A 22067-nucleotide genomic window follows, 5' to 3' on the forward strand; every position below is an offset into this window, starting at 1 on the left:
GTTCCTTAAACTGAGATCAAATCTTGACCCTGGCCAGGTCACTCAGTTGGTTAGAGCATCATCCCATACACCAAAAGGTTGCAGGTTCAATCCCAGGTCAGGACACGTACCTAGGTTGTTGGTTCAATCCCTCGTCAGGGTGTATATGGGAGGCAACCTATCAATGTTTCTGACATTGATGTTTCTCTATTTCCCCTCCTCCCTCTCTCTCTAGAATCAATCAACATATCCTCAGGTGAGGACTGAAAAAAACAAATTTGAAACCAAATCTTTATTAACCCAAAGCTAGAGAGGTTTTATTCTTGCACATGCCCAAGGTAACTAATATTAACTCACATTTTCTGTAAGCCTTGAGAATTTTTATTTAACATAATGACAGGTTTAATAACTTATATTAAAGACTACCTAGCGCTCTTCTCTTGTTCACCAACTGTTTTTATGTCGATAACTCCGAGATCTGGAATGTGATCGAAAATGAGAGTGTTTTGCTGTTTGTGCTTTAGCTTCAGAATTGGTATACCCTTTAGGAGATTTACATGGGGATCTTGCTATGGAGTCAGAATGTCTTCCATGTGATCTTGATTTTGTTCCTGAGCTAGTCTGCTTTTGAGGTGAACTTGATTGTGATTTTCCCATTGACTTGGACCTTTTTTCTAAGGACTTGGACCGTGACCGTCCTCTAGAACCAGAATTCCTTCTTGGAGTTCTTGACTGCCTTGCTGAGGTAGACCGCCTCGGTAGTGATTTGGAGCGAGATTTAGACTGGCTATAAGAAAATCGCCGGTGTCGAGACCTGCAAGCATCCACAATGTTAGAGTATACATTTCATACAAAAACAGTTAAGAGATTAAAAAAAAACTTTTAGGAAATTATATACTTTACATAATGTTAGTTATGCTTTTATTGGCTAAGTTGAAAGAAGTAACTCTGATTTTATTATGCATGCTTTGGTTTAAATATTAAAAGTTTGTAATGTTTATTATACTAGAACATATAACCAAAAGACTTTTACTTTACTAGATATATCTTATGACACGGATCAGTTCTGGAAAATGCCCTGCATATTTAGTTCAGGTTGCACAACTCCTAAGAGGTTTGAAAGTCTAAGGGAAAAAAGGTAAAAGAGAAAGAAAATAATTATGTAAAGTTTATCAAATAATGCTTGTAACAACCAATACCTAGATGTAGGACATCTGAATTCTGCCATGATAAAAACAGCTTCTATCAGCTGTTTTCAGACTAACCTTCCCACAGAAAACAGCTATATGAAAAAGTCAGACAACATTCATAAAACAACTGTTTGAAGGCACCAACACAAGCAGAACTTGAGTGGTGATAAGCTGTAGCTCTTTCATTCATACCATTTTCCTAATGCCACCACCATGAGGGAATTGAGCCCACCCAGAAAATCTCTAATGAACAACCTGAAGAGACGGAAGTTAGAATTGATGGGTACCAAAGTGGCTGAGACTTGAGAGGCAAAATCCCAGAGATGAGAGAACTGCAAACAAACAAGCACAAAAAAGAAACCTAAAATCTGCCTATAAATTCTCAAGTCACTGGACATCTTCTAAGCTATGCAGGATGAAAATCCCAAGGGGTAAGCAAAAAATGGCAGCTGAAATAATAACTGAGCTGAAATTTTATCAGACACAGTGCTGGGGACAGAGGCTGGAGTTCAAGTCCCCAAAAGGTCAAGAGCCTTAAGTAACAACCCAGGCTTCCAATTAAGAATCTGGAGGGGCTGTACCCTTCAGGTAAGAGCCATGCCCTATGAATAAACTGTAATGCTGAAATAGATCAGCCTTAACAATGCCTCAAACCAAGCTTTGAAAGGACCAAGGTGATCTGCCAATACTCTGCATGCTAGAAGAAAATAACTTTCTTTGAAGAACGGTAGCACTGAAAGCGTCTACAATTTTTCATCAACAATGTTCAACATCCACTAAAAAAATTATGAGGTATGTGTAAGATACATTAAAACGACTAAAAACTAGACCAAAAATAATTTGGATATTAGTGTTATTCAGACAGGAATTTTAAAAATTACTGGTATGTTTTAAAAAATAAGAGAAATAAAACATGAGAAAGCTGGAGAATTTCAAAAGAATTTTAGAATATAAAAAACAAATGGACATTTTGTAACTAAATATATATCAAAAATTAAAGTCACTAAATGAATTTAACAGTAGTCTAGACACAACAGAAGAAACAGTGAACTGAACTGAACAAGTTATTAGAAAAAGGCTATACTGAAACAGTAAGATAAAAAGAATTTTAAGAAATTCAGAACAGAGCATAGGAGATATTTAGAACATAGTCACATGACCAAAAGGAAAAACTGAATAAGGCAGATGCAGAATCTGAACAGATAATGTCCTAGAATTTTCCAAATCTAATGAAAAGCATCAATCACAATTTCAAAAATCTCAGTAAACTCCAGGTTAAATAAGTACAAGAACTACACAAGGCATGTCACAGTGAAATTGCTGAAAAGCAAAGGGGCAACATTAACAATGCCAGCTGATGATGGATATTAAAACAATGGAATGGGCAAAATGGAGGCATAGGTAGATAGGCTTTGCCTCCTTGCACAAACAAAAGAAACAACCAATTTTTTTTTTTGTTAAAACAAAAAACAACCAGGACTGCCAGAAAACTGAATTGTACGGAAGTCCAACAACCAAGGCATTAAAGAAGAATCATTCATCCAGACCAGTAGGAGAGGCGAAGATGGCAGCCGGAGCGGAGAGGACAAACAGCAAGACAGCAGCAGGTAAGGTGGCAGCTGGTGGACTGGGCAGCCCCACATTCACATTAGGATAAACCAGGAGGAACTGGGAGTGAGACATACCAAGCAACCCAAGGTTCCAGCACGGGCAAAATAAAGCCTTGGAAACTCTGGCTGTAAAAACCTGTGGGGGTTGTGTTGGCAGGAGAAACTGCCAGTCTCTTAAAGTGGGGTGCCAGCTGAACAAGCAGCATTGTTCCCTCTCTGACCCTCCCTCACATACAGTGCCACAATGAAGCAACCTAGGCTGTCCTGCCTAGGCTCCACCGCTTACGACATTAACAAGTGCACCAAGACAAAGAAATATGGCCCCCCCCAAAAAACAGATCAAAACTCTAGAAAAAGAACTAAGTGACAAGGAGATAGCCAGCCTATCAGATGCAAAGGTCAAAAACACAGGTAATCAGGATGCTCACAGAAATGCTTGAGTATAACCGCAAAATAAAAAAAAAGTGTAGGCAATACAAAGTGAAATAAAAATATACTGGGAACCAACAGTGAAGGGAAGGAAACCAGGACTCAAACAAATGATCTAGAACAAAAGGAAGAAATAAATTCAACTGGAACAGAATGAAGAAACAAGAATTCAAAAACATGGAGAGGCTTAGGAACCTCTGGGACAACTTTAAATGTTTCAACATCTGAATCATAGGGGTGCCAGAGAGAGAAGAGAAAGAACAAGAAATTGAAAACTTACTGGAAAAAATAATGAAAGAAAACTTCCCCCATCTGGCGAAGGAAATAGACATACAAGTCCAGGAAGCTCATAGAGTCCCAAAGAAGTTGGACCTAAGGAAGCACACACAACAGGACATATCATAATTACATTACACAAGATTAAAAATAAGTAGAGAATCTGAAAAACAGCAAAACAAAAGGAGACAGTTACCTACGAAGGAGTTCCCATTAGACTACCAGCTGATTTCTCAAAAGAAACCTTGCAGGCAAAAAGGGGCTGGAAGAAGTACTCAAAGTCATGAAAGGCAAAGATTTATGTCCAAGATTACCCTATCCAGCAAAGCTATCATTTAGAATGGAGGGGCAGATAAAATGCTTCTCAGATATGGTAAGGTTAAAGGAGTTTACCATCACCAAGCCCTTATACAAAATGTTAAAGGTGCTGATCTAAGAAAAAGATCAAAACTATGAACAGTAAAGTGACAACAAACTCATAACTATCAACAACTGAACCTCAAAGGAAAACAAAAATGAACAAAACAAACACTTAGAACAGGAACAGAATCACAGAAATGGAGATCACATGGAGGATTATCACTGGAGAGGTGGTGGGAGGAGAATGGGGGAAAAGGCACAGGGAATAAGAAGCATAATTGGTAAGTACAAAATAGGGGGAAATTAAGAATAGTATAGGAAATGGAGAAGCATTTATGTGTACCATCCTTGGACATGAACTAAGGGGGGAGGGTAATGCTGGAGGGAAGGGGGTACAAAGCAGAGGTAGATAAAGGGGAGAAAAAATGTGACAACTTTAATAGAATAATCAATAAAGTATACTTAAAAAAGTAAACAATGGAGTGATGTTATTACAGAAAAAAGGCGGGGGAGTTCCTGCCAACTTAGAAATCTATCTCCAGCAAAAATATATTCTTCAAAAATGATTATAAAATGAAGATGTTTCAGACAAGCAAAAGTTGAAACAATTCATCGCCAGCAGACCTACAATATGTATAAGAATACTAGCACTGGCTGGGTGGCTCTGTTGGCTAAAGCATCATCCCATACACTAAAAGGCTGCAGGTTCAACCCCAGTCCAGGCACATGCTTACATTGCGGGCTCAATCCTCGGTTGGGGTGCACAGGGGAGGCAATCAATCAATGTCTCTCTCACATTGATGTTTCTGTTTCTTTCTCTCTCCATCACCAATAAACATATCCTCAAGTGAGAATTAAAAAGACATACTAAAAGTTTTTAGGGTGAAGAAAAACAACCCCAGATAGAAGCATGGAGCTACAAGAAGGAATAAACAGCACTAGAATGTATAAATATATTAATCCATAATATATTCTGGAATAAAAGCAGTCCTTTAGAAATTATTAAATTTCAGCCTTAGCTTGGTATCTCAGTTGGTTAGAGGATTTTTTCCAATATGCCAAGGTTGCAGGTTCAATCTCCAGTCGGGGTATCTACAAGCAGCAACTAATGAATTCATAAATAAGTGCAACAACAAATCAATGATTCTCTACTTTTCCATTTTCTCTCTAGGAATCAATAAATAACATTTTAAAAAAGAAATTATTAAATCTCATTCTTATGGAACACAGTTATAGAAAAAAAAGAAAATACTGTTCTTGAAAAAAATCTTACATGGAAAATAATGGATGTTATTTAAACAAACTTTGAGCTGGAGACTGTTAAGTACTAGGGATATAAACATGAATAACACAAAAATCTTTGCTTCTCAAAGAGCTCAGTCTAGTGATAGCAACAAACTAGTTTTCCATACCTACTAAAGGCAAAATAAGAGTCCTGTTTTTAGTCCAAGGTAATATCACATATACAGTATATATGTATAGTACATTATGTCAGGCTTATACATATTCTCTCTCTCTCACACATGCCGACACATACACACAAAATTTGATCCTTGTGAAAACCTTTAAAGTTAGGTAAGATTTACATTCTCTGTAATATAATTTTACAGATTAAAAAAACTGAAGTCAGTAAGGTTAAACAGTGATCTTATAAGTAGTATGAAGCAACGCAGCATTGTCTTGCAAGAAAATGTGGTTCTTTCTATTCTTGATACTCCATGATGATTAGGGACAACAGACTTTTTTGTTTTTTTCTCCAGCCAAGTATTATACTTTACTTGAACTAGAAGGCAGAAAATGACGTGAATAGCCACTTTTTTTCTATTAACCAGGAGAAAAACTGGTTAACTAAGGCTATAATGCATTTGGAAACAATATATTCTTAAATAATCAAATGGGCAATTTCTTTTCTTTTTCCTTTTATAAACTGTTTTTCTACCAAGACCACTGGATTATTCAGTATGCTAAGACAGTGCTACTTTAGGCACAATATTACATCTCCTTTGATTTTTGATATATAAAACTGTCATGTTTATGTACTATCCACATCATTCTAAGTTTAGGTAAACTATACATATAGTTTATACTATTTATAGTAACACATACAGTCTACACATGTACAGTATATAAATAGTAAACAGAGAGATATAAAATTCATAGCAATGTGAATGAACTATTGAACATCAGTCCCTTAACACTGTTTATGTCCTCTGTAAAGTCAGAAGCATCACCAATGGTATTGGTGTGGTCTGCCTATACACAAGGCATGTAAAATTTTTTTAAATCTTAATTTGCCCTTATCATATTTTAAGCCCTGTAAATATAATTTTGTATTTGAGTATGGAAACTATATATCAGAGTCTAAATCTCAATCAATGGGAAAATTAATTGTGGGACAAGCTAGATGATTCTCCTAGATGCAAGGTTTATATTCTTATGTATATTCTTATATAAATCTCTCGAGTATAACTGTTCCTAAATATTTCTTCATCAATCTCAGAACCAGTCAATCCTGACCTGGATCCTCCTGGCTTTGAAAAGAAGCTTAACGCTTCCTCCTACCTTCATGCCTCCGAAACATAAGCTAAATTCAAATTTGGTTCATCCCCAAGGAGAGGTACTGATCTGACGTGTAAGAAATTCAATCTGCTTGGCTGGTGTAGCTCAGTGGATTGAGCACGGGCAGTGAACCAAAGCATCGCAGGTTCGATTCCCAGTCAGGGCACATGCCTGGGTTGCAGGCCACAGCCCCCAGCAACCACACATTGATGTTTCTCCCTCTCTCTCTCTTTCTCCCTCCCTTCCCTCTCTAGAAATAAATAAATAAAGTCTTAAAAAAAAAAGAAAGAAATTCAATCTGACTTGCAGAGTTCTGACTAAGCTGGCCACGTTTTCTAGTAATAAGGATTCTTGGATTTTAAAAAGTCATAGAATGTGGATGTGGTTCTCTCTTCCTGTTTTTTCCTTCCACTTAACTGGAGGCATTGGCAGCAGGCCACTTCATAGTCTTCTTTTTAGAACTAGGGACTCCAGCTCTAATACATGTATCTTCTTTTGAGCTTTTCCTTGTCTGGGCTCTTAAGAGTTGAGGAATGGAAGGACTGGGGCAAAAGTGAGCAGCCCTGGTGATCAGCTTTGATTTGAAGCTAAGTGGGCCTACACAGCTTAAGTGCACTATATAGAGTCCAGAAAAGCTAACTCTTTTATTACTCACAGAAAGAAGATACTAGTCTAAATGGTCTGATCATTCTTTAAGAATAGAATCCACCTTAAAATTCTACATGAAGTTCTCTATGAAAACATTTCAGCATTAAAACTCAAGACAAATAGTACAAATGTTTAAGAACTTATGCATGCTAACACAACTTGTTATTATTTCAGTAACTTCACCTGGCAATTAATTTCCATTGTGATTTACTACTCTAAGAGAAACAAATTCCTGGCTAGCAAAATAAGTAACTTGAAAATATCTTTTTCTGAAAAATCTACTATTTTTATGTCTCCTTCCTTCAATACCACCATACTTGGAATTTATTCTTGAAAATAACTTTTTATAAATATACTGATTTACATTAATTTTAGTGCCAGCCTCCTTCCCTTTTTTCAGTCATTGGAACTCAACATTCTTTTTTTTTTTTAAAGAACATGAATTAGCTTTATTAATAGCATTTTGTAATATATTTTTAAGCAATTTTTAAAAAGATTTTATTTATTTATTTTTAGAGAGGGAAGGGAGGGAGATAGAGATAGAGATAGAGATAGAGAGACATCAATCATCAATGTGCGGTTGCTGGGGGTTCTGGCCTGCAACCCAGGAATGTACCCTGGCTGGAATTGAACCTGGGACACTTTGGTTCCCAGCCCACGCTCAATCCACTGGGCTACACCAGCCAGGGCTGGAACTCAACATTCTTAACTGCTGGATTTATTTAGGAAATTTTTATTTATTTAAAATTCCTCACTTTTATTTTCAAGTATATACTTTTTAATTTTTTTCAGTATACATTATCTTTCCATTAAAAAGGTTCAATCTGTCACGACATAAAAACACTGGAAGGTATTTAATAAACTCAAGTTAATCTTTCCTTTCCAAGTTAATCTTTCTACAAAAGATGATTCATTATGAGCATTTAACAAAATGATTCTGGTAGCCTGTTTTTCAAAACCCTTAAAAATGTTTTCCAGGAAAAGTATAAAATTAAGTTTTCAATCCTCTTGGTGTTTTGTACTCACTCTTTAAGGCTATCAGACCGCCTCCTATTTCTTCCCCACGAAGAACTTCGACTTCGAGTTCTCCGTTGGCTGGGGCTTCTAGACCTCCTATGATCACTTGGAGAACAAGGGTGACGTTCTTTTGATTTCATTTGGCCTGGTGCTAGAATATGAAGTAGAAGATTTATAATTCATTACCTGAAAATGTCCATCACAGCCACTCAACTCATTTTGCTGAATAAACTTGATGCAATGTTTAGTCACACTTACTTTTGCGATCACCTTGTGCAAACTGTATTTCAATTTGACGGCCACATACCCACTTTCTATTGAGGTTATAAAGAGCATCTTCAGCATCGCGAACATCTTCAAATATGACTAGCTGTTAAGGACACTTTGAATATCACATATCAAGTAAAAATGTTATTTTAAAAGAATTATTTATATGACATGAAATTAACAGAAAAAACAAGTTCAAGTTATTAAGCTCACATCTCCAATATGAATAATCAGAAAAAATTCACTTTTATTATGAAAACAAATGCTCACTATGATGTAAAAGAGTGACTCTAAAAATAAACAAACATGCAACTATACTCTTAATGTATACATTAGTGCAGCTGCAGTATGCATGTATAATTTCAAACATGTTATGAGAGAGAAAAAAAAAGTCCAATATTGACTAAAACTAACTCCCTTCTTTCAGGCAAAAAATTCACCAGGTTTTTCACTGAAAAAAAAAATCAGCATGCAGAAGACTGTATTCTGAAGTTAAAATAACTTTCAATAAAAATCTTTTTAATTTTGACATTTCAGAACAATTACTTATAAACAAAACTGCACATGTAACTGAGCTAAAACATATTTTAAAACTGATCCAGTCCTTTAAAATGATCATATTTACCTTTGAATCTACTACTTTAAAATACCTTCATGCTTTTATTACTTGGGGTGTAATTATAGAAGAAACATAAAAGCAATCTGTAAACACCAATTACATATATTGGTCTGTAATAAGCCACTAAACTCCCTTATCTATATAAATTATATATTAAACCTAACTAAAATGGAAATAAGCTATATAAACTGAATAGCTATATTTCAGATTATTCACTGGTTTAAATTTTTAAAAATAGAAAACAGAAAAAGCTCAAGAAATGCAATACAAAATGAGACTTTGGCAATTACCTCAATGTCACTTGATCTTGAACCTTGACTTTTACTCTTTAAGGCGTGCAAGATGGACTTTATAAGAGACGAAGAACCAACAAAATCAGACTTGGCTTTGACTCTGGAACTCTGAGTAAATGTAGGAAAGCCGAAGTCTCAACCTGGTGTTGGCTTTGTCTTTTCCTTGATAAAGACTTCCCCTCTTCCAGGTCTTTATATTTGTGTCCACCCTCCCTCTTTACTCCTTGACGCTTGAACTTTAGGTGCCTTTTGTCTCGCCTGCTCGGTTTATGCTTGATTCTAGCTAACAGGTTGGTTCAAACTGGGGGGCGCTTGCCAGCTACTGTGGACTGCTTTAGATTTTCTGAGATAAAGAAATAAACACATTTAATTAGGCAATATTAATATCGTACCATATGCTCCTGAATACATACATGTAATATGCACATGTATGTAGTATATTCACATGCACACAGTAAAATAAAGGATATTGAACATAAGCAAATCCTCTTGGGCGGCGGGTGTAGAAGTCAAGTGGAATGTAAACGTCTACTATAGGGCCATACCGACCAAACTCACGACGCAAGTCCTCAGGCCTAAATTGTTTTAGAAATAAGGCAAAGAAATATGAATAGCTGAATTATAGTATCATGCCCACAGAAATCCAGTTGAAACCCTCAAAAGAAGTACATTATCTAGACTAGCATTATTTAAAATTATCTCTCATAAAACTCACCCAAAGTTTACAAATGAAGGAAAAAAAGAAAGAAGAAAAATTCTCAAGCCTCACTTTTGGAGACTCTGGTTCAAGAAGTCTGGATTAGGAGCCGGAAATCTATATTGCTACAAGCACTCCAGGCGGCCGTTATGCCTAATCAGGTTGGTGAAACACTGACCCAGCACATCCACCCTTGACAGTTATCCCTATTACAAGATTTTTCAACTGTCGATATAAAGTTCTAACTATGGACTATTTCATTAGGAACACATTCATTTGCTTCACAATTTTATGTTTACATTAATTTTGTTTTGCAAGCACAAGAATTACATTTTAAAGAAGTCCTAAACTCATTTCCCAGGCTTCAAAAAAATGGACATTTTATTATTAAACATAAGGCAAAATACTATATTATCAAATTTGACAAATATTCTTGAGCTTCCTATATGCCTTCTACTGTGATAGGTATTAAAGAGGGAATATCAAAGAAATACATTGCCTACTTGTCTTTATGGGGCTATAATTTAATTGAAGAGACAAGATACTTAATATTGATAGCTTACAGTTACAGTGCATTTGTATGCTAGCTTCTGCTCACCCTAAGACTACTTAATTTTCACAACTCCATGGCTGTTTACAAATGAACTCACCTAAGATCACTGAGCCAACAAGTGACAGAGCTAGAATCAAACTCCCCTACTCTGACGCTAGTCTGTGTTCTTAACCACCATAGTGTACCATCTCATGGAGACCTTAAGAGATTCAGCATCAACCTATGGGCACAAAACATGGCTCAGAAGAAATAAGAGAACTTCAAAACACTGTACAGAAAAAAAAAAAACCTTAAAAATGACTGCAAATGTCCTAGCTTGGATAAATGGAAGAAAGATGGTGTCAGTGACAAAAACTAGCTGCAAAACAGATCGAAGAAGGAGGAGAAAGGCAAGAGAAGTTTTCAGGTTTAGAAGTACAAAATTTGAGGTGATAGTGGAACACCAATTAGCATTCTATAAGCAACTGAAAATTGTGACTGTATAAATTATATTTATTAATTTTATTTTCATCTCAAGACTAGAAGTCAATGATTAAAGTTAGAGATGTGGACTTAGGAATTATTATATAAAGATTCAACTAACACTGACTATGTAGCCACTATATACCAAGCAGCGCAGTCAATACTATGACACACTTTATTTTTATGATTTAGTATTTTTATTTCACTCAGTACTCATTACAACATGTTATCTGCCTTCCCTGAGACCAGAGACTACTGGCTTTAGAGGACAGTGACAATGTCTTTTTTTTTTTTTTTTCATTTATTCATTCAACAAATACTAAGCACTACGGGCCAGCCTCTAAAGTCTAAGGTATGGTAGAGAAAAGAAAAACACAGCTCCTGCTCCCATAAAACATGGGCAACAGGGTAAAGATTCTCAACCACTCCTGAATATTGGAATCATTTGTGAAAAAGATGAAACAGGCACTCCAGCTTGATGCATTAACCCTGGGCCTAATTAGTGCTCCCCATGATTAAGTCCCAATTATTATTAAATTTTTTAAGGGCTTCACAGGCAACTCTACACTCAGAGTTGAGAATCACTTCTAATGCAGGTGTCTTCACCAGTGTATTATCTCAGTACTTGGCATAGTTGCTTGGCACACAGTAGGCATTCAATATATATTTGCTATGTTAGTGAGTGAAGGATACCTTATTGTTACCATTTAATAGAGAGTAAGGGACGTTACTTTGCCAAGAGGTACACACAGTCAATAGCAAAGCTAGAACCCAAATTAACGTCATCTAAGGCAGTCAATCCTAACCAAATATAAGTGGCTGACAGAGAAAGATTCTAGATGGTAAAAAGAAGGAGGCTGGAGCAATGTGTACCACAGAGGCCTGGAGTCCCAGAAGATAAGGGTGACAGAAGTCCAAAGGAACAAATCTTCTCAAAAGAGCTGGCTCCCTCCCATTCACTGTCTCCACTACCTCACCTGCTGGCTGTTGTTTTATTTTTGTTTATTTTTTTGTATTGGTTGTCATCTATTTCAAAACAAACATCCATGTATCCACCAACAAGATTTATTATATCTCAATATGTGCCTACTTGTCATAATTTTTAGTGTTCTTTTAGAAATGAGATATTGGGTTGGTCAAAAAGTTCATTTGGTTTTTTCCCATAAGGTGGCTCTAGTAGCACTTAATTGTCTTTAACTTTCTTCAAAACAATTTTGTTAGATTGTATGGTAACAGCTGTCCTATCAGCATGCATTTTTAAAAAATGGGTGAATTTCAGTGTAGCCATTTTAATATGGAAGATGGAAAAAAATACACATTTTCAGCACATTACACTTTATTATTTCAAGAAAGGTAAAAACGCAACTGAAATGCAAAAAAAGATTAGCACAATGTGTGGAGAAGGTGCTGTGACTGACTGAACATGTCAAAAGTGGTTTGTGAGTTTCATGCTGGAGACTTCTCATTCATTAGACAATGCTCCATGGTTGGGTAGACCAGTTGAAGTTGACAGTGATCAAATCAAGACATTAATTGAGAAGAATCAATGTGATACCATGCAGGAGATAGCCAACATACTCAAAATATCCAAATCAATAAAGTTATTGGTGAAAATGAAAAAATGTGTGTTTTATTTTATGGAAAAAAAACTACATGGACTTTTTGGCCAACCCAATATTAGCAACAATCATTGGTGTTCACCATTCCTCTGCATAACTTTGTATTTTTACTGCTAATACATGTATTTACAAGTACACTATTTTTAAATGTATCAAATTTTATGTAAATTGCCTCCGACTATTTTTATTATTTTGCACCTTGCCTTTCCCTCCATTGAGACTTCTCCATGTAGCTCTAGTTCACTCATTTTAACTTTGTATTGACATTTTTGTGAATGAACCACAATTTATTCATCCATTTTTCTGTGCATGAACATTTAAGATGCATCTTTTTTATTAAGTCACAAACTATGGTACAGTATACATTACAATCTGTGTGCTTCCTAGAGCTCTGCTAGAGTTCTGCCTGCCTGCCTTCAACTTCACATGTTCTCCAAAGTGGCCATATCAACTTATACTCCTCAAAATATGCATAAGAATTCCTACTGCTCCACCTCCTCATTAACAACTCTTAATCCTCACCATTCTGAAAGATATAAAATGAATGGGTGCCTCCTGGTTGTTTTAATTTTAATTTACCTAATGACCAAGGAGGTGGAACATCTTTTCAAGCTTATGGGTCATTAATTTTGTGTTAATACCTGGAAATCGTGTTTCTGGATTAAAGAGGATGTATATGTTTAACTTTTATGAAACTGCCAAAAAGTGGTTATACCATTTTATAATTCCACCAGTAAGTATTAAGAGTTTCAGCTATGCCAATCTTTGTCAGCACTTGGTATTACGTCTTTCTAATTTTAGCTGTTCAGAACAGGGGCTGTTAAGTAGAATCTTACTTTGGTTTCGATTTGCATTTCCCTTATGACAATGACGCTGAGCACCTTTACTTGTGCTAAGTGGACAATCATAAATTTTTCTTTGTAATGTGCCTAAGGCTTTTGCCCATTTTAATAATAATGTTTCTTGTATCAGAGTTATAAAAGTTCTGCATATTTTCTGAAAAAGTCCTTTGTCAGATATAGTATTTTGCCACATATAATGTGTTCCTATGTTTAATGCACACCCTTGTTTTTGGCCCAAGCTTTCAGAAAAAAATCTTTCATTTTAATTTTTTAATTCATTCATTTATTTATATTTAGATACTTGTTTTGTATTATAAAGGAATTTTAGCATTTATTTTTTAACATATTATGGCACAACGTATTTTATGTACCAGTAACAAATTTATAATATTTACGCATCATTAGTACTACACATGTATTAATGCACATCCTTATTTTCCCTTAAAAATTTGTACAAAAAAGTGTGCACTAGAGCCCTGGCTGGCATAGCTCAGTGGATTGAGCGTGGGCTGCAAACCAAAGTGTTGCAGGTTTGATTCCCAGTCAGGGTACATGTCTGGGTTGCAGGCCATGACCCCCAGCAACCACACATTGATGTTTCTCTCTCTCTATCTCCCTCCCTTCCCTCTCTAAAAATAAATAAAATCTTTAAAAAAAAGTGTGCATTATACACAGCAAAATACGGTATATGTTTTGTGACTATTTTCTCATTCTGCAGTTTGCCTATTTACTTTCTTAATGGTATGTTTAATAAACAGAAAGCTTAATTTTGATGAAATGTAATTTATTAACAGTCCTTCTCCTTTTATGGTAACTGCTTTCTTTGTTCTTTACGAAATCTTTGCCTATGCCCAGGTCACTAAATAATCTCCTACATTTTCTTCTAAAAGCTTCACAGATTTATCTTTTACATTTCAAATGATAATCTAGTTCAAATTATGATGTGAGCTAGAAGTTACAGTTAATTTGTTTCCCCTATGGATATCCACTTGTTATGGCATCATTTGTTGAAAATACTTTATGTTCTCCACTAAACTACTCTGGTGCCTTTGTCAAAATTAATTGACTCCCGTAAGTGTGGATTATTTACCCACTTTACTCTGTTCTATTGATCTACTTGTCTACCCTTAGGCTAGTATCATACTGTCTTGATTACTCTATCTTTTTAGCAAGTCTTTGAGTCAGGTAGCATTAAGTCTTCCAGCTTCAATAACCTTTTTCAAGATGCCTTTGGCTATTCTAGATCCTTTACATTTTTAAAATAAACTTGTCAGTTCCTATTTTCTTTTAAATCCTTTGATCAAGAACGTTTTAAACTACTATATAATCAATTTGGGAGAGAATTGACATTAAGAAAAATGGAGTTTTCAAAAGAATTTTTATTTTCAATTGCTGCTTTTAATATATAGAAACAGAATTTCAGAAGTTTAACTTGTATCTTGATAAGTTACTAAAACTCATCATTAATTACTGTAGTTTTATGTCACCTAAGAACAGGAACAGATTTTAATTCTATTTTGAAAATTTTTGTCTTTTATTTTTCTTGCCATGTTGCACTGGTTAGGACCTGCAATAAAATGCTGAATGGTGGTTGTGAGTATAGGAATCCTTGTCCTGTTCTGATCTTAGATAGAAAGCATTCAGTTTGTACCATAACTATGTTAGCTATAACTTTTTCATAGGCTAAGCAAGTCCCCTTCTATTCCTAGTTTGCTGAGACAGTTTAGCATTCTCAGTAAATTCTGTTTAATGTTTTTACATCATTATGAATGCTAACATCAATGTAGTCTCATATATACTGTAACCAAAGAATACTAAGTACGTTCAAGAGAAATACTTGTTCATTGCTCCCAATGATAGATCAATACATGGTATTATTTATCAAAAAGGGATTGTTATGTTTAAGAGTAGAAACTGTATCTGAGATTTTTTAAAATTACTCTCCTGCACAGTAAAAAAGCAAATATATCAAAATTAATATTCTTCCTGATCCACCTCTTGTTTTACTAGTGAAAAGAAACATGACAAATTATAAAGTTGTAAAATGTATTTTTAAGTCTTTCCTTAGTAGTTGTGCTCAACCGCATTCCTAACAAATTTTATGCTAACCCACAATGTCTCTTAATGTCTTGTCCTTTATGATAAACGACATAAAGATATAATTTTAATATATATGAATATATTAAAATGGTCACTTCAAAGAAACACTTTAAATAAAATTTGACTTTATATAAACACTTTTACTAAAAAAAAATTTAAAAACAGGAAAGAGAAAAACCACTTAAATGGATTTCTTTCCAGGTTCGTTTTTTGTAGTTTTTCCTTTCTTCATTTTATGTAATTGAAATCATACTGCATATCATTTTATACCCTTTTTGTTTTGCTTTTACATTTATCCCAATGATTTTCTTTATAAGCATCCTAAATGTTAAAGCTAACTTTAATGTCTAGGTATCATATTGCTAGTTAACTTATGCTGTATGTCACCTTGCACAAAAAGCTATTAATATAGGTGACATGTGTGATTCTACTTTCATACTACTATTCAGCAGCTGTGCAATGTTAGGCAAGATATGGAATCTCTCTAAGCCTGAGTTTATTATCTGTAAAATGGGATTATGAAAAAACATATATATACAGGATGACTGTAAAAATTTAGTAAGTTATTGTAATATGTGTAGTTTTTAGTATAGCACGTGGCACACAGTGAGTACTCAAAAATGTTAACAATTATTATTCTTTCATCAATACAATCCTCTGAGATTTTGATTGCCCCTAGCAGCAGAGTTAAGAAGTGGCGAAAAATGGAAAAGGAAATCAATAAATTTCAGTTATAAGTCTTGATTACTCAGGGGCAGAAAATCTAGGTTAGAGGTCATGTGTCACCTGCATGCTGTGTGTCACCTGTATCAACTGCTTTATTTGGCCTGCACAATATTTTAACATTTTTTAAAAAGTATTGAAACTATCAGTATTTTACACCTTTTATTCTTTGAATTTTTATAAGAGTTTATTTCCACTAAACTAAAGACAACTGCCAGGAGGCAAGGTCTCAAATGCAATATTTTACAGCTTTCAAATCTATGAATTTCATATGATCAACTTAATAGATGCCAACATTTTGAAACAGCATTTACACACACAAAATAAGTTTCTGACTTCTTTGGAAAATCAGGAAGCTACAGCAACAAGTTCAAAAGTCTCCACAGTAGTTATCAGCCAGAGCTTAGTAGCAGCTGCTTGACACCATTAGCACATATTCTTTTCCATTTGTCACAGCCCATGCCATCCTATTGTGCTTTATAACCTGAGAACTTCACTCATTCATGTTGCCCTGGCTGGCCCCTGTGACCATTAGAATTGGAAACCTCTCATTTTTTGCACACACACACCTCTGGAGAGGCATGATGCTTATTTCAGTATTCACGTGGTCTCTTTAACTGTGGGGATTTTTTTTTAACCTTACCCAAATTATAAATTTAGGTTGTTTTTTATGTAATGAATTGATACACAAGTTTAGAGAAGAAATGTGATCACTGGCATTTTTTAGATGTTAATTAAGGTATATTAACTCAATAGTCTACAGTCGTGACATATATAAAAGGGATCAAATAAAAATACTTAACAGTAACTTTTCAAAAGCAAATTATGATTACAACAGATGGTTCTGGAGTGAAGGACTACAATATATTTGTAGCTATAAAGCCCCAGGGTAAGTCATTAAAACTCGGAGCTTTATCTTTCCGTTATGTACAGTAAGATAATATTGCATACCTATGAAGGCTGGGGAGGAGGGCTGTAAATTAAGTATAAAGCTCAGTGTAATGGAAATGTCTATTAATGTTCCCGCACCCTAGTCATTCCCTCTGGCTCCTACTAAGAGAGAAAGTGTTGTATCAAGTTTTTTCTTATGATCATTTAGGCATTACGTGGACAAAAAACTCAATGGAGCAGGGACGGGTTTACAGTGATAATATCAAAAATTACCCAGGAAAGTCTATGCAAACCATTATAATTGGAGTTTATACTGTATTCAGAACTTTAAAGAAAACCATATAAATCTCATTACTGAAGCTATCCTTTATGTATAGTAAAGAACTGAGTAATAAATAAAATTTAACCAGCACCACCTGTAAGTAGACTAGACTGAGGCCAAGAAAGGCCCAAGGTACGCATCATTTTGTAATACGTTCTCATCAACCCCAATTCCTCTTCATCTAGGAGGTAAGACGCGCGGCTTTATTGGAACACGGCGACAAAAGGGCTGAAACGCAGGCACCCGCCCGAGCGAAAACACACACGACCAGAGGAGGCAGGGCCCTCAGCTCCGGGGAACAGGGCATCCTGCGCCCCACCGGGTCCCCTGGAGGGGGGACCCGCACCTACCCGGGCGGCGACCGGGGCGCGGACGCGCTCCTGCACGGCGCCGGGCGGAACGCCGGCCTGGAGGCGAAGGCGCGAGTCCCGCCCAGGCCCCGAGCAAACGCCTGGCTCACGCCGGCCCCGGGAACGGGGCCTGGGCGGGAAGCACCGACCGGGCCGGCGAAAAAGCGCGGGGCAGCCCTGGCGGGCCGCGGCCGGGCTCCGAGACGCGGCCGTTACCCTGCCCCTCCCCCGCGACCCGACCTGCGGGCGCTGCCGCTCACCTGGTGGCGTCCGCGACGTTCCTGACGAACAGGGAGGTGTTGGGGGGCCTCGTGTAACGAGACATGTTCGCTTCCTCGTTCCCTCCGAGCCTGCCCGCGGCCGCCGGGCTCACTCCGTCTCTCGCTGCCGCCGCCGCAGCTCCGCGGGCCCCCAGCGCGACCCCCTCCCCTCGGCCTCAGCCCCGCCAGCGCGCAGCCGCAGAGGCGGGTGTTGGGGGTGGGGGGTGCGGAACGACGAGTAGGTCCGAGCAGACCAAGCGGGGGTGGGGCCCAAGGCCCAGGGAACCTGGGCGACACAGCAGCCCTGGAGGCCCTGGCCGCGGGGGATGAGGAGTGGGAAACACGGGGTCCTGGGTCGGAGGGGATCTAAGAAGGGGGCGAGGCGGAAGTCCGCTGTCCGTGGGGATGCAGGAGGAGGCGGTGCTGGAAGCGCGGGTCTGGGGAAGGGAAAGGGGGCCCTGCGGCTCCGGGAGTTAGGGGGCATCTGAGAAGGGGGCTGTTTAGGAGGCCCGGGTAGGAGTGGCCCTAGTCAGTGAGCTGTCCCAGTGTCCCGGGGTCTGACGGCCTCGGGGGGAGTGGGTGGCACGCGTTTCCCGGGAGCGGGCAGCGCCGGAGGCCTGGTCTTGAGGAGTCCGAGGTGCGGACAGTTGGTGTCAGAGGGTGCCAGGAGGTTGAAGGCCAGAGGCTTCCTAGGTGCTGAGGTCTGTGAGCCGGGTGTTACAGAGTATTCCGGGTGGGGGTGGGTAAATGGGAAGGAGGTGATCAGCGGCACAACAGGCCCAGAGTACGGGGGGCCTTCCTCCCTGCATCCTCATCCCTGGACTTTGGCAATTGTTCTGCTTCCAGCCCCTTTAATCTTGAGCTTTATTTGGCTTCCAAACTATAAGGATTTTTCCCCCAGTGTTTTGAATCTTCATCCATTGTAGAAGTCCCCCCTTCTGTGGGGAGGATACTTCCAAGAGCCCAGTGGATGCCTGGAACCTAGAGTAACACCAAGCCTTTTATATACCGCTTTTCCCTAATGTATTTATACCTATGATGTAAAGTTTAATTTATAAAGTAGGCACAGTGAGAGATTAACAATAGCTAATAATAAAATAGAGTATAATATACTGTAGTAAAAAGAAATGTGGATTCGGTTTCTCAAAATAGCTTAATGTATGGTACTCACTCTTCTGATGATGTGAGATGATAAAATGCCTACTTAATTAAGTGATGTGAATGAGGTAGCATACAGCTGCTATTGACATCTAACCACATGTCAGGAGGAGGATCATCTGCTCCTGGTGATTCTGGATCATCAGGTTATGAGGATGTCATGATTGGCTGTCAGGAGCAGATGATGTGGATGACTGGGGAAATTTAATATTTTAGAGCCATAGTTGACTTGGTAATTGAAATTGTGGAAAACAAAACTGTGAATAAGGGGGACTACTGTATTCCTTTAAGGGATGCTATTCAGCTGTTAGTACAATTGATTCAGATGTTTATTGAGCATCTACTATATACCAGGCACTGTTCTAGATGTGGGATATAGCAACGAACAAAAGAGGCCAAGGCCCAGCCCTCAAAGAAGAATGAACAATAAAGGAATAAACAAATGAATACATCATGTAGAAGAAAGCAATGAAAATGCAGTGGCAAGTAAGCAAATTTAAATTACCCTCTCCCTCTTGCTCCAAAATGTTGTAGCCCAACCCTTTCTAGTTATCTTTGGCTCCTGTGGTTGGCATAGCCTGTTACCCAGGACTGTAATTAACTAACTTGTAATTGTTAATGGCACCCCCTTTCATTCTCAGAAGTGGTCAGTTTTGGAGAAGAAATAATGTGGTCACCCTACTTAGCCCACAGTGGATTCAAAAACTGACAGTCCCAAGGTTTGCAAACACTTCTGTAAGAGTGACCCTTCATTCAAAAAAGAATTGCTATGCAAGCAGGCACAGGGCTAGACTGGGGATAGAATGGGAGGGGGTGCAGGTGCACATTCCTATTCTCATGAAGGAGGCAGAATCTAATAATCACACTAATAAAGATATAAACAATGATAAGGGTTGTGCAAAGAGCTATATAATGCCAAGAGGAGACCTTATGTGGCTTGGCAAGCATGGCTTGAGAGGGTCACTGAACTTCTCCCTGTAGAGGTTTTGGAGATTTGAAGAATGGAGACAGACAATTCATGCACTGGAATAGCATGTGCAAAGGCAGTATAGGAAATCAAAGGAAGCAAACAGGAGCATAAAGCTGAAGAACAGGAAAAGGAGCCTGGAGAACAGGCTGGGTTTATAGTAGGAAAAGTGTAGAACATTGCCTGTATTTTCTCCTAGGACTGGTGTAACAAACTACCACAAAATCAGTGGTTTAAAATGGCAAATTCTCTCACAGCTCAGGAGGCCAGAAATCTGAAATCAAGCTGTTTGCAGGGCCATACTCCTGCTGAAGTCACTAAGGGAGACTTCAGTCTCTGGTGCCTCCAGACACTCTGGCTTGTGGTTGCACACCTGTAATCTCTGCCTCCATCTGACATGAACTCTCTGTCTTATAAGGACACTTGTCATAGGATCTAGGGCCCACCCAGGTAATTCAGGATCTCGTCTCAAGATCCGTAATTGTATCTGCAAAGACCCTTTTTTCCAAACAAGGTCAAATAAGGGGAGTTAGGACTTGGACATATCTTTTCTGAGACCACATCATTCAATCTACTACACCGATCTTGCTGAGAAAAGAGATTTGACTTAATGGGAGGTGGCAGTTATTAATACACCTATTCCCTGACATATTAAGTTTATATATATATATATATATATATATATATATATATGCATGTTCATATATAGATTTTTTTAGTAGAAGCATGACACTCTGATATTTTCTTTCTTCATACCTTCAGTATTGGCAGATTATTTTTAAAATGCTTTTTATAATTGGAAAAACCCTGCAAAGCTCTTTACAATTTGAAAGAAAAAAAAAGCTTTTGCAAGAGTATGTGAAAAGACTTACTGTGGATTGGTAGTGAGTTTTTTTCTGTTCCTTTTGATGAAAGTGTCTGAGGAAAGGGTATTAAACTGGAGGGAGGCTCAATTGAAAACTTTAAAAGTATCTGGAATTCATTTAAAATAAGTTGTGGAAATAGTAACTGGGTGAAGAAATGGATGTGTTCATTAGCTTGATTGTAGTAATTTCACTAAATATCAAATCATGTTTTACACCTTAAATGTATGCAATTTTTATTTAAAATAACAGGTAAAATATGTTGTTGAGCCAAAATATTTATGTTACATAAAAGGGTATGCCCTGTTTCCAAATCTGATTTGAAGCAGCCAAGTGCAAACAAGTGTAAGTAAACTGCTTTCTAGTTGGAAGACCTGAGGAGGGACATTGTCAGGCATAGGCAACAAAAGAATGTTATGCAGTGTCCTTAAACCAGCTGAGATGAGTAACTAATGAAGCTGTTTTTAGGTTTCCCTTGGCATTTAAAGAAGCAGGGAGCTCTTCCCTTTTGCAGCCATCACAGAGGCACCAGCAGTCAAAGTGAGGTTCAATCCCTTTGTGACTTTGGACTGGTGCAGGAACTGTAAAAGGCATTTCAGTGTACCTTCCCACATTTGCAGGAAGATTATAATCTGTCTTCTCTTTCCAAAGAGCTGAGACAGAAGTACAATGTTCAATCCATGCCCAACCAAAAGGATGATGACATTCAGGTTGTGCGAGGACATTACAAAAGGCAGCAAATTGGCAAAGTAGTCAAGTTTACAGGAAGGAATGTGTCATCTACTTTGAATGAGTGCAACAGGAGAAAGCTAACTGTGCAACCATCCATGTGAGCATTCACCCCAGCAAGGTGGTCATCACTAGACTAAAGCTGCACAAAGACCGCAAAAAAAATCCTTGATCATAAAGCCAGATTTCACCAAGCAGGAAAGGAAAAGGGCAAATACAAGGGAGAAACACTTGAGAAGATGCAGGAATAAAGTAATTTTATATATAACTTTCATTAAAAACTT

General features: G+C 37.6%; 1 protein-coding gene and 1 pseudogene across 2 annotated transcripts; one reads left to right on the top strand and one right to left on the bottom strand.

The window, feature by feature from the left end:
* Positions 1 to 268: 268 nt before the first annotated feature.
* Positions 269 to 18388, bottom strand: SRSF12 (serine and arginine rich splicing factor 12). Of its 2 annotated transcripts, none has more exons than XM_028510472.2 (5): positions 18067 to 18388; positions 9718 to 9822; positions 8327 to 8430; positions 8078 to 8219; positions 269 to 793 (listed from the first exon to the last, which is right to left on the bottom strand). In XM_028510472.2, the coding sequence occupies exons 1-5, from the start codon at positions 18129 to 18131 to the stop codon at positions 424 to 426; spliced, it is 786 nt and encodes a 261-aa protein (XP_028366273.1). In that variant the 5' UTR covers positions 18132 to 18388; the 3' UTR covers positions 269 to 423. The 2 variants fall into 2 exon arrangements, with proteins under 2 accessions (XP_028366273.1, XP_035880348.1); XM_036024455.1 differs by lacking the exon at positions 9718 to 9822 and adding an exon at positions 9245 to 9590 and having other exon boundaries at positions 8327 to 8450; positions 18067 to 18376.
* On the top strand, positions 18130 to 22034 carry LOC114495047 (annotated as a pseudogene).
* Positions 22035 to 22067: the final 33 nt, after the last annotated feature.

This window comes from Phyllostomus discolor, chromosome 4 (genome assembly GCF_004126475.2).
Source record: "Phyllostomus discolor isolate MPI-MPIP mPhyDis1 chromosome 4, mPhyDis1.pri.v3, whole genome shotgun sequence".
Lineage (NCBI taxonomy): Eukaryota > Metazoa > Chordata > Mammalia > Chiroptera > Phyllostomidae > Phyllostomus > Phyllostomus discolor.